The following is a 13,058-nucleotide window of genomic DNA, read 5'->3' on the forward strand; positions in this document are numbered from 1 at the left end:
GCGCTGGGGAGCTCGACCTTCCGTGCCCATTGAGCTTTCCAGAGAGAGCAAGGCTCTCAGGCAGACCAGAGCCAGCAGGGTACGCAGGCAGCCAGGCCAGGCGGGGGCAGGTGGGGGGTCAAGGGCCGGCTGGAGCACCTCTCCGGCGCGCTCCGCTGACCCCGCTCCCAAGGGTTCCGCCGGCCCTGGCCCCGCCCCCGCGGCGCTGGCCCTGCCCACCCGGCCCCAGCGTCCACAGGCCCCGCCCACAGCCCCGCCCCTCGCGCAGGCGCGGTTCGCGGGCCGGCGTCCGGTTTGAAACCATGGCGCCGGGGCCGCGGCTGGTGCTGAGCGAGGAGGCGGTCCGGGAGCGCGGCGGCCTGGGGCCTCACCGCGACCTGGGTGCGGCGTCGGGGGCGGGTGGGCCCGGGGCTCCCGGGGGCAGCCTGACGGTCCGCCCCGAGGCTGGGCTGCCCCAAAGGTCGGGCGCGGGGTCTCCGTGGGGTCAGGGAGGCGGCGGGCTCCGTGGGCCCCGTGGGCTGGGCGCCCCGGGAAGTGCAGCCCTCCCTGCGTGGGGGCCGCGTTCGCAGAGGGGCGCCCGAGCCTTCTGGGGTCCACTTGCGCATTCCTACTTTGCGGAGGCTTTCCTATCTGTTGTTGATGGATGGGAGCTCATGTGCTTTTTAAGTTTTAGGATCAGGGCCTCCTTTTCTGTATAAAAGGAGAGGTTGCTAGAATTTTTGCTCACTCTTTGAAGGTTTTGTTAAAATCTTCAGTGAGCAGTGTGGACATGGGCATTTCTATTATTGAAGATTGAAATGCCAAGGCCAGCTCCTCTCACTATTAGTGACTATTCGCGTTATCATTTTCGTCCCGGGTGAGTGTTGGTTGTCTGGGGTTTTTGCAAAATGGATTTGATCTAAGTCGTCACATGCACCTTTACAGAGTTGTTCGTAGCATGCCCGTGTTAGCTTATGAATGTCTGTGGGACAGCTCCTTTTCATGCATGACATAGATAACCTTTGTTTCTAATCTTGCTAGAGATTTAGGAATGCTGTTAATCTTTACAAAGACCCGGCATTTTTAGGCCAGTCCCCAATACTGGTACATTTGGGTTGGTTGATTTTAATCCATTGTTTTTCTAGATTCAAATTTCAGTGAGTTTTGTTCTTTATTATTTCCTTCATTTTGCTTGCTTTGCATTTTTTTACTCTTTCTGTATTCTAGAGGCAAAACTAGAATAGTCATTTGAGACTGTTTTTATTTTAATAATTTGGTGCTATAATTTTTCCTCTAAACACTACTTTAGCAGCACCAAGTTTTTTTCATTTATTTATTTTCACATTTTTATTTATTTATTTTTTAAACAAATTTTTATTGAACATAAATGGTATGTATTTAAACTATACTTGGTGCCCTCTCCCTCCCTCCATTTTCCCTTCCCCCCTTCCACCAATGGTTGTCCAGGGTAACCATGCCATATTCATAATTTTACACATATTCGGATGTAGACCCTTATTAATCAAGTTTAGCCTTCCTCCTCTCCTATCTTTCCATTCAAGCTTTGCTGATATTTCCCCTCCATTATCTGGAGTCCCTCCGGTATCCTCTATGTTCCCTAGTTTGGGCATGTTAGAGGAAACATCTGTACCTTCTCCTTCTGTAGCAGCACCAAGTTTTATTAACATGTTTTCATTTAGTTCAATGTGTTTTTAAATTTTAACTTGACACTTTATTTTTGACCTATGGATTATTTAGGAGTATGTTTTAAAATTTCATGTTTTGGGAGATTTTCCCGTTATTTTTCTGTTACAGATTCTAGTGTGCTTCCATTATAGCCAGAGGACACACTTGGTATGATTTAATTGCTTTTAAGTGCTGAAGGGTTAATGACCTGTGCTTTCTGGTCTGTATGGGAATGTTCTGAGTGTATCTGAATACAAAGTGTAAGTGTCAGGTAGTTCCTGCTGGATGGTGTTGTTGTTCTTTTCAAGCAATAGGATTTTCCTGTGTAATGATTCTGGTAATAACCCAGGAAGGTGTATTGAAAGCCCTAACTAGAATTGTAGAGTTTTCTTTTTTTTTATCTTTTATTTTTATCTTTTATTTTTTTCATCTATTTTTTTATTGGTGCACTGTATTCATACATCATAATGGTATAAAGAAAATACTTTTGTAGACATACATGCACACATCGCCCAGTTAGCCCCTACCCGATCCCCACCCCGTTCCCTCCCCATCCCTCCTTCCCATGCTTGGCTCAGTGGTTGACATCTAGTTTTATAGCAATCTATCCAATATTAACGATGATAATCTCACATAACAGTTTCATTTGTCTGATACCAAGCTTTTGATGACTTAGAGATAACATTTCAATATTTCTTTTTGCTTTCTTTCTTACCAGATAATATTTTTTTCTTTTTTTTTTTTTAGGTGAAACTATCATACATTTATTTATTTATTTTTCAGAAAAAATCTATCCTGATATGGAATATGGACTCTGGGTACCCAAAACAATCTCGAAGAAGAACAAAGCTAGAAGATATATATTTTCTGATTTCAAACCATATAAAGCTACAATAATTGAAACAGTGTAGTACTGTTCTAAAGGCAGATATATAAACTATTGGAGTTAAATAAAAGCCTAGAGATAAATTCTTCCATATATTGTCAAGTTATTTTTGACAAGGTTTCCACAAACATTTGGTGGAGGAAATACTAATCTTTTAACTTAATATTGTTGAATAATAATAATTACATGAAAAAGAATAAAATTAGACCCTTACCTAACACCATATACAAATATTAACCCAAAATAGATAAAAGACCTAAATATAAATCTTTTTTTTCTTTTAATTTTTTTTTATTGGTGCATTATATTCAAACATCATATTGGGGTAAAAAACTTGTGTGTACAAACATGTACTCATCGCTGATTTAACCCCTACCCATCCGTTCTTTTGCCAGTGCCATGCTGTTTTTATTACAACGGCTTTGTAGTATAGTTTAAAGTCAGGTATTGTAATTCCTCCTGCGTGGTTTTTGTTGCTGAGAACTACCTTGGCTATTCTGGGCTTTTTATTATTCCAGATAAATTTAAGGACTGATTTTTCTATGTCTGTGAGGAATGATCTTGGTAGTTTAATGGGCATTGCATTAAATCTGTAGATCACTTTTGGGAGGATGGCCATTTTCATTATATTTATTCTGCCAATCCATGAACATGGAAGGTCTTTCCATCTTGTAAGATCTTCTTCGATTTCTTTTTTCAGGGTTTTATAATTTTCTTTGTAGAGATCTTTTACCTCCTTGGTCAAGTTTATTCCTAGGTATTTTATTTTCTTGTGGGAGATCCTGAGTGGAAGTGTTTTCTGAATTTCTTTGTACAGGAAAGCTTCTCGGCCGCCTGGCAGTAAGGCGCTGCTGTCGCGTCCTCGGCCGTGAGGTTGGCGTAGTTCTTCTCTGGTTTTGAGCTCCTCTGAGTCCCTGCGGGGTATGCTGATCCCAGCCCTTGGGAGCTTTAGACGCTCCTTGCGCCGAAAAAACTGCTGACTGCCGCCCAGCTGTTCAGCAGCAGCTCACCTCGGCTCGCTGTCCACCCCTCCTCTCTGGCGCCTGGTGGCTGGTTGAGTGCGTTGGTCTAGAGCCGTCCGGTGAACTTGCCGCTGCCGCCAGCAGTAAGGCGCTGCTGCTGCATCCTAGGCCGTGAGGCTGGCGTACCTCCTCTCTGGATTTGAGCTCCGTTCTGAGTTTCCCTTCTCTCTGGAGCCTGGTGCTGCTAGGGAAGATGTAGGCCACGCCGCTCCGCGCTGCTGCTCCGGCCACTCTGGCCGCTTTGCGCCACGGCTCTGGCCACTCTGGCTGCTCCACCCGCTTTTGTGCCGCGGCTCCCGCTGCTCTGTGCCACAGCAGCCACGCCACTTCAGGCTGGTTTCTTTCTGGTGTCTTGTTTTTCCAGCCCCCTTTTTCTCTGTCTCTTGTATTTACAGTTTTTATTTCTTTGCTGGTGGTATTTTCTGGCTCTGAAAGGCGCTGGTTTTTGTGGTAATAGAGTTCGATTGTTTGCGGGACTTGTAAGTGCTGCTTTCCTCTGTCGCCATCTTCCTGGAAGTCTATATATCTTAATACTATAAACTTTTAGAAGGAAATCTGGGTCATAAAATCTCACTAAAATTGGCAGTGATTTCTTGGATATGATTTCAATGGCACAGGCAACAAACTCCCTAAAAAATAAAAAAATATTGTATATCCAAAGACAATGTAAACGGAGTTAAAAGTTACTGATAGAATGGGATAAAATATTTCCAAATGCTATATCTGAAGGTATATTAATATTCCAACTAGACATCCTAAAAATTAGCAACAATAAAAGCAAACAATACAATTTAGAGATAGGTAAAAGACTAGCATAAATAATGAATCTCCACAGATAACCAATCTTAGTTGTCTGTTGGATGGAAAATCTTGTTTCTCTGGTTCTGGTGTGTATTACCTATTTCTTCTTTGTAGTTAATCTCTTTGAGTATTTTCTCTAGCGCTGGTTTTGAAGACATAAATTCCTTCAGTTTCTGTTTGTCATGGAAGCTTCTTATTTCTCCATTTAATTTGCTAGATAGTTTTGCCAGGTAGGAAATTTTTGGCTGGAAGTTGTTTTCTTTCAGAGTTTGTAATATGTTACTCCAAGCCCTTCTGGCTCTTATGACTTGGTTTGGGAAGTCTGGAGTGATTCTAATTGGTTTGCCTCTGAATGTCACTTGGCCCTTTGTTTTTGTTGCCTTTAAGATTCTCTGCTTGGCTTCCACATTGGTCATTTTGACAATTATGTGGCATGGGGATCCTCTTCTCCGATCCTGTCTAAAGGGAGTTCTATAACTTTCCTGGACCTGTGTATCGACCTCTTGCTCTATGTTTGGAAAATTTTCTGCTATTACTTCCTTGAAGAGATTGTTGATCCCTTTGGTTTCACTTTCTTTTCCCTCCTCTATTCCAATTATTCTTAGGTTAGCTCTCTTAAAATGGGCCCGTATTTCTTTAGTGTCAGATTCCTGCTGTTGGATATTTTTTTCTAGATTAGCAACTATGCGTTCATTTTTGGATTGCTCATCTTCTAAGAGCGAGATTCTGTTCTCCATGTGGTCTAATCGGTTGTTTGTGCTTTGAATTGAGGCCTTTACTTCATTAATTGCATCCTTTATCTCTTTTTGGCTCTCTCTGAGTTCTTTTCGAAGCACCTCTATTATTTCTACAGTTATTTTCCTGATTTGATCTTCTAGAAATCTCTGATTTTCTGTTTTATCGGGTTCTGATGTTGTGGGGTTGTGGGCATTCATTGCTCCATTGTTATTCCTCTTTCCCATGATTTAAGAAGTTTGTGCCTTCTTTGGATTCTTCCCTTGGGTCACTAAGACTTCACTTAAGGTGCTCTGGATCTCGAGTCTGTGGTATCTCGGTCCCCACTACTCCTTTACTGAGTTGTATTGCAGAGTCTCAGACCTAGGGAGTCAGTCGAGGCTATTTTAGACCATGGGGATGCCAGGTTGGGCATTCTCCTATGGTGTGATATCTCTGTCACTGCCACTCCCCCACTGGGTCAAGTCCCTGGGAGTACAGTACTGGGATTTCTCCTCTAGGGGCCACAATTTGACTCACTGTTGTTGAGTGCGCAGTTGGAGCTATAGTGGACTCGGTGAATTTGCTGCTGCCGCCGCCGGTGACAATATGGAACCGCTGCCACGCCCTCGGTCGTAAGGCTGGCGTATTTCTTTTCTGTTTTTGAGCTCCGCCCTGAGTCTTTGCAGGGTGTGCTGAGCCCAGCCTCTGGGAGCTTTAGATGCTCCCTGCGCCAAGAAATCTGCCGAATTCCTCCCGGCTGATCCGCAGTGGCTCACCTTGGCTCGCTGTCCGCTGCTCCTCTCTGGAGCCTGGTGGGCTGTTGAGTCTGGTGCCGTCTGGTGGGTTCGCCGCTGCCACCGGCAGTAAAGCGCTGCTGCTGCGTCCACGGGCGTGAGGCCGTCGTATCTCCTCTGTGGCTCAGAGCTCCGTTATGAGTTCCCCTCCTCTCTAGCCTGGTGCTGCAAGGGAAAATGGCGCCTACCGCTTCGCGCCGCAGCTCCAGCTGCAGCACTGCGGTCTGGTTTCTTTCTGGTGTCTTGTTTTTCCAGCCCTCTTTTTCTCTGTCCCTTGTAATTACATTTTTTGTTTCTCTGCTGATGGTGTTTTCTGGCTATGAAAGGCGCTGATTTTGTGGTAATAGAGATTGGGTGTTAATGGGGCTCGTAAGCCCCGCTTTTCTCCATTGCCATCTACCTGGAAGTCGAATTGTAGAGTTTTCTGTTTCTCTTTTCATGTGATTTTTGTCATGGCACAGTGGCATTTTCTAGGTTATTGCCAACCCAAAAGAAAACTTTCATTTGAGGGGACACTGGATAAAAATAAAGAGTTTATTTATTGGGTGAGCTCACCAGGAAAGTCACAGAGCTGGTTGGTCCAGGATTGGAAAAAAAAAGAGAGAGGTATTCCACATGGTGAGTTATTATAACTGTCCATAAATTCCAACCCAACTCACGCACAGTAATTTAGGACATTCACTTTTGGGTTTTGTGTGACAGTTTGGTGTGTTCACTATGTTGGAATTTTCCTGCTGGTGTCTAAAGCTGCAATGTAAAATCTGCAAGTCTGTAACCACAGCTGGGTGAGCAGTTTTCATGTCTCTCTTAGGAAGGTTGGTTGGATCCTATTGCCCCATATATTTTCCTGCCCTGCTCCTTCCTTCCTTCCTTCCTTCCTTCCTTCCTTCCTCTTCCTCCCTTCCTCCCTTCCCTTCCTTTCCCTTCCCTTCCCTTCCTTCCCTTCCTTCCCTTCTTTCCTTTCCTTCTTTTTTGTTTGTTTGTTTGTTTGTGGTTTTGGGGATAGAACCCAGGGACATTCTACCTCTGAGCTACACCCCAGCCCTATTTTCTATTCTTTATTTTGAAACTGGGTCTCACTAAGTTGCAAAAGGCCTAAGTAGTAGCTGAGGCTGCCCTCCAACTGTGATCCTCCTGTGTCAGCCTCCCAGATGCTGGGATTACAAGTGTGTGCCACCACGCCCGGCTTGCCAAACCTCTTAAAAGTTAGGGAGAGCAGTTTGAAGGAGGGCGGGTGCTGCCCCAGGCCTGACGTGTTCCTTGTGACCCCACTTGTCCTGAGTCAGGCCCCCTCCCCAGGAGCTTCTCAGACCCCCGGCGTTCCTCTCATCTTTCTGTTGGCGTTGTCTTAGCGCCTGTCTTAGGGCAGGTGTACTGACATCAAGCTCTCCTGGTTTTCTCCATTGAGAATGTTATTTTGCCTGCAGTCCTGAGGGTTGTTCTCGGTAGCTGCAGACTTCTGGGCTGGGAATTCTTCTCTTTCAGCACTTGGGTTTGCAGAAGTGTGATTCTGGTGTGTCTGGGCAAACCTTCTGGTTGGGGTTTCTAGCCTCTTGAGTGGTGGGTTTATTTATGTCTTTAGCTAAATTTATAGGTTTTTAGTCATTAAACCTTCAAACATGAGTCTTTTTGTTCTTAGCCATTCTGTCTTTTCTTCTTTGGAGCTCTGGTGGAATACAGTGGGCCTTATGAAGAATAAATGCAGACTCTCTCTGCCCTCCTAGGGCTCTGAGGGTCGATTGACTGATCGATCAATCAGTTTTTGTGGCACTGGGGATTGAACCCAGGGACGTTCTGCCTCTGAGTTACACTCCAGCCTTATTTTATTTTTAATTTGAAACAGGTTCTCACTAAGTTGTGGAGGGCTTTGCTAAGTTGCTGACGCTGGTTGAAAACCTGAGATCCTCCTTTCTCAGCCTCCCAGGTAGTAGGATTACTATGTGTTCTGCCATGCTCATCTTCTATCTGTTTTTATTAACTATTTTTCTCTTTGTTGGTGAGGACAATTTTTATAGTCTTTTTTTTTTTTTTTTTTAGTGGTACTGGGGATTGAACCTAGGACCTGTTTCATGCTAAATGAGCAGTCCACCATTGAGCTAAATTCCAAGCCATTTTAAAATTTTATTTTGAGACAGGGTCTTGCTAAATTGCCCAGGCTGGCCTCAAACTTGCGATCCACCTGCCTCAGCCTCCTGGGTAGCTGGGATTATCATGGGTATGTGCTACTCTGCCTGCTATCTCTGTGTTTCTAAAAACTAAGAATGTGGGCTTCTATTACAGTGTTTGTTTTCAATTAGAAAAGGATTAAAATCTTGTAACTTTATTTGTAGCCGAGCTTCGCTCACTTTCTATCCCTGGAACGTACCAAGAGAAGATCACCCACCTTGGGAGCTCCCTGGTGCATCTGACAGGCCTGAAGTCTTTGGACCTTTCACGCAACTCCTTGGTTAGTCTAGAGGTAAGTTAGGTTTGATGCTTTTTTTTTTCTCTTATGGGTCTGGGGATGGAACTCAGGGGCATTTAACCACCGAGCTACACGCCCAACCCTGTTTTTTATTCTTTATTTTGAAAAATAAAGGTTGAAAAGGGTCTCACTAAGTAGTTGAGGCTGTCTGCAAACTGCGATCCTCCAGTCTTAGCTTCCCGAATGCTGGGATTACAAGCTTGTGCCACCAAGCCCAGCTAGGTTTGATTCTTAAAAGAAAATATATTGCTATCATTATCAATGGAAAGCATTTTGTGGTAAAAATACAGTTTGTGTGGTATTAAAACGAGTGTGTGTTGTTACTGTTGTTTACTGTAAGCTATACTTCTTACACTTCATATTATGTCCTGAGCCTCCTTTGATGCGTACAGGTCATGGCATTCTGAAGGAGATGGGGTATTTTAAAAGGAATGAAACAGGAGCCCAAAACTAAAGTGTGGGTGCCTGTTCCTCCCTGCCCTTCATCAGCTATGCTTTTCTTCATTTTCTTTTTCTTCTTTACTTTCTGGGTCATCACCACCGTGGCCTGACCTCAGCCTCTGGCCCTAGCCAGCAGCACTGTGAGTTCAAAGCTGATTGCAGCCGCTTGCCCCGTGGAGACTAAGAAATCACCCAGGTGACATCTGGGGAAGTTTCTTGGCTTAGTTCAGAGAGGGAGTTCTTGCCTTGGAAGAAAGCGAGGCATTCAGCTCTGGGACACAGCACCGAGAGGCCGTGCCTGACGCGGACCTCAGGAGCCTCGCTCAGTCGGGTGCGGGCTTCCTCCGTTGCCAGCTTCTCCAGACTCACAAGTCTTCCTAAGCTGAGCACTAACACTTCTGATCCATTGGGCTGTGTGCAGAGTGAGCAAACAGCATGCGTCCCTTGGCTTTGTGCACCCTGAGAGCTCAGGAGCAGCAGCTCTGCTCCTTGCCAGCAGGACTGGCAGGTGCGCAACGTCCCTGTGTCCTTTCCCAGTGGACACTGCCACTCTGCTGCCCTTCCTGCTCACGGCGTGTGTGTTGCTGATGTCGGTGGCTGGTCGGTCCGCCGACTGTCTAATGTGTTTGTTTGTGAGAGCGTGAGCTGACTGAGCATGTCTTCCTGTTCACAGGGCATCCAGTACCTGATTTCCCTGGAGAGTCTCAACCTCTACTACAACTGCATCTCCTCACTAGCAGAAGTGTTTAGGCTTCACTCTCTCCCTGAGCTCCAGGACGTGGACTTCCGGCTGAACCCCGTGGTGAAGAATGAGTCCGACTACCGCCTGTTTGTGGTGCACATGCTCCCTAAGCTCCGGCAGCTGGGTAGGCGGGCACCATCCTGCTTAAGCTGCACTCGGGGGCTGTAGTTGGCGTTTTTGTGCTTTTGGGTGGACCATGCTGTTGGAGGACCATGCTGTTGGTTCTTCCAGAAAAGGAAGTCGGTTTTCTACACCAATGGTCTGAGTCCCTGTAGACTCCTGGCTCCTGTAGCCTTGGGTTGTGACAGGGTGGGTCTCGTAGGAGGGCTGTGCGGGAAGGGCAGTAGGGGCCCTGTGGTCCCAGGAGCACTGCCCTGGGTCAGGCTGCTGCATCCTGTTTTGATGGAGAACCCTCCACATTATGGCTGCTGGACTTGCCTGGCCCCAGGCGTCATCCGGGGCTCAGCGGGACAGCTGGATCATTTCTGCTTTTGCATCCATTGGGAAGGACGCAGACAGAGTTCATTGAGTGCCCCCGGGTGACAGGGTGAGCAGAGTCCAGGTCTGGCAGCCACTTTGGCTTCAGGGCCCCCACAGCACACACAGTTGGGAGGTCCCTTGGTGGGGTGTGGTGCCGCCATGCTGATGCTGCCCTGGAGTATGCTTCAGGAGAAAGAGCACCCAGGCTAGGAGTCCTGGGGACCAGGAGGGTTGGCTGTCTCTTAGCCCTGGTCCTCCTGTGTGAAGGGAGATAGGAATGTTGAGTTCACAGTTTTCCTGAGTTGACACCTGTAAGCTCCCAGGGTAGCACCTGGCAGGGGCATCTACATATTCCCTGCATTCCTTTGCTGTTGGGACCGGACCTCCCAAGCACCGCGATGGCCCCCACCGGCCCCCAGCAGGTCTGCACAGGTGGCCTTGCACAGTCCCTCTGTGGCCGGAGGGGTCACTGCATCAGCCCTGTCGTGGGCTGCGGGTAGGTTGGGGAGTCTGAGTGCATAGTGGACTCTGAGCTGGGACTGGGCCAGGCTACCTGGCTGCCGTGTGGTCATGGCAAAGATGGGTTGGCCAGTGTGGTCTTGTGTGTGTCTGCTGACATCTTAAACAGTGTTCGACTGTCTTGGAATGTTTCTGCAGATTCCAGCAGGGAGTGTGTCAATGGGAAGCACACACATCCCTTTGTTTCTGTTCCCTTTTGTGACTATAGGTTAGTGGAATCGAACATGTCTTTTCTTTTTCTTTTTTTTTTTTGGTGGTACTAGGGGTGGAACCCAGAGGCTTTCTACCTCTGGGCTATACTCCCAGACCTATTTTATAATTTATGTGGAAACAGGGCCTCACTAAGTAGCCGAGGCTGGCTTCGAACCTGTGTGTTCCTCCTGTCTCAGCCTCCCAAGTGCAGGGATTACAAGCGTGCGCCACCACGCCTGGCATTCGAACATGTCTTTTCAAAGCAGTCTTCCGCTAAGAGCAGCAGCGTCTGCCACGGGTTTGCTATTGCCAGGAACCCACCTGTGTAAGAACTCAGCCGAAGCTGTTTCCTCCAGTCTTCACAGAAGTAACAGAATGGCCTGAGGCTGGCTGGCCCCCATCCCCGCAGGATCCACTTCCGCAACACCTCAGCTGAGGGCAGCTTGGGCTGACAGAAGGGGTGGGCATGGCTGCCCTGTGCTGCTGACCGCGTGTCTGTAGTCCCGGGTACAGTGAGGCTGGAGGGCGCTGGGCATCTGTGCCTCCTGACCTGGCAGCACCCAGCCATGCAGTGAGCCCCTGCTTTGCGAGCAGAGACACTGGTTCCCCACCTCCTGTGAGCACGTGCTGGACAGAAGGTCCACCCTGGCCAGTGTGTGGGGGCCATCCTGCAGCTCGGTTGTGATGAAGGTCTCAGAGCCTGTGTGTGGTGTTGGCCTCCTGGGAGCGTGGCCGCTCACGAGACCCCAGGCCTGCTTGTGGGTGGGCAGGCTCTGTGCCTCAGCATGCTGTTTAGTTTGAAACATACTTGGAATTACTGCATTTACTTGAAGATATTTGGGAGAAACAAGTACTTACATTCTTTTATTTGACTGTTTAAATAAGTGACTTGTGGGGCCAGGATATAGCTCAGTAGCAAAGCGCCTGCTTTGCAGGTGTGGTGCTCTGGGTTTGATCCCTGGTTCCGAAAACACACACATACAGAAAAAAACCCTTTAAATAAGTGACTTGTAAGAAACAGTCTCATTTGGTTCCTTTCTAGGAATAGCACAGTCATTATGGGTAGTTTTAGGGATCTTTAAGTCATCGCTTCTGCTCTGTCCTAAAAGTGTTAGATTCTCAATTTCTCAGTTTTATGTAGGGAACGAATCTGAGTCTTTACACACAGGAACGATATTTATAGAAATAATAAAGGGACATCATTGAAATCAAAGCCGTTGAAGAATCTCATCCAGTCCTGCCCTGCCCAGCAGATGCCCGAGGAGGGGCCCAGTCCTGGCTGGGGTGGCCAGGGGAAGGCCGCAGGAGGGGAAATGAGAGGGTGGCCAGGGGCCACAGGGAAGAAGCAGTGGGTCCAGGAGGGTACTGCGACCAAGAGAAGGTGTGGTCTGGGAAGAGGTCAGCTCTTTTGCTGTGGAACGGGCCTGGGGCGTGGTCTTGGAGTGAGGGATTTGGTTCTGGTCCTGAGGGAGCAGGGCTCCGTGGGAGGGTTGTGTGTCCCATGGAGGAAGGGCTGCAGCCCGAGCTCTGGCAGAACTGGGTGCAGTTAGGAAAGCAGCAGGAGCGGGAAGCCGTGTCTTCTGGGCCTGAGGTGAGTGAAGAGCCCTGCTGGCGTGGGACCGTAACTGTGTTCTCAAGATTCTGTGAAAAAATGGGTGGTGAGTTCCAGCTGCTGGGACTCTTATCTCAGGTGCCAGGAGCTCTCGGGAGCCTTCCAGGCCCCCGTCAGGGTTCTCATCTGTTGCTTAGCCCCGGAGACCTGAGGGCGCACACTTTAAAGGCCCCAAGGCCACAGTGCTCTTCACTGTGTTGGGATCCTCCTCCACAGAGACTTCTCGGGGTGCACCGGCACCGGGGTCCACATTGAGGACCATGCTCTGTGTCTGCTTCTCTGAGCGCGGCAGCCTGGCTAGCGACCTGTGGCTGTACTTGTAGCCATGGAGCCTCGTGTCCTGGACTGGGCTGCCATCACTGCGGGGGACTCCGTGGCGGGGACAGCCCGAGGCAGCAGGGCCTTCTTGTGCGGTGTGCTCCGGGGACTGGGTGCCTTGCTACTGTCAGGCCCTGCTGTCCTCTTCACTTGTCAGGAATTTTCTCCTCAGATGATCGTCCTGTGAGAGAGAGCGAACGGAAAGCTTCTCGCCTGCATTTTGCTTCAGAGGACTCGCTCGGCTCAAAGGAGAGCTTCCCGGCCGCTGTGCAGGTTGGAAGGTACGGACAGATGTGGCTGGACACACGGGACGGTCAGCCTCAGTCGCACATGTCTGTGGACATCGCTGCCTTTCAGAGAGGCAGAGGAGGTATCCAGGCCAGTGGGGCTCGAGCAGAGAGGCAA

The 13,058-nt window shown here is 48.2% G+C and overlaps 1 protein-coding gene across 1 annotated transcript in view; it reads left to right on the top strand.

The window, feature by feature from the left end:
* Window positions 1-302: 302 nt before the first annotated feature.
* Window positions 303-13,058, top strand: part of CEP72 (centrosomal protein 72) — a gene marked incomplete at both ends in the record, with an annotated part of 33,283 nt that continues 20,527 nt past the window's right edge. Inside the window, 4 exons of the mRNA XM_080714720.1 lie at window positions 303-381; window positions 8,216-8,343; window positions 9,464-9,656; window positions 12,826-12,934. Of these exons, the coding sequence (XP_080570846.1) occupies window positions 303-381; window positions 8,216-8,343; window positions 9,464-9,656; window positions 12,826-12,934 (509 nt within the window). The remainder of the gene's footprint in view (window positions 382-8,215; window positions 8,344-9,463; window positions 9,657-12,825; window positions 12,935-13,058) is intronic.

The sequence above is a fragment of the Muscardinus avellanarius genome, assembly GCF_963383645.1.
Source record: "Muscardinus avellanarius genome assembly, chromosome: 1".
Taxonomy (NCBI): Eukaryota; Metazoa; Chordata; class Mammalia; order Rodentia; family Gliridae; genus Muscardinus; species Muscardinus avellanarius.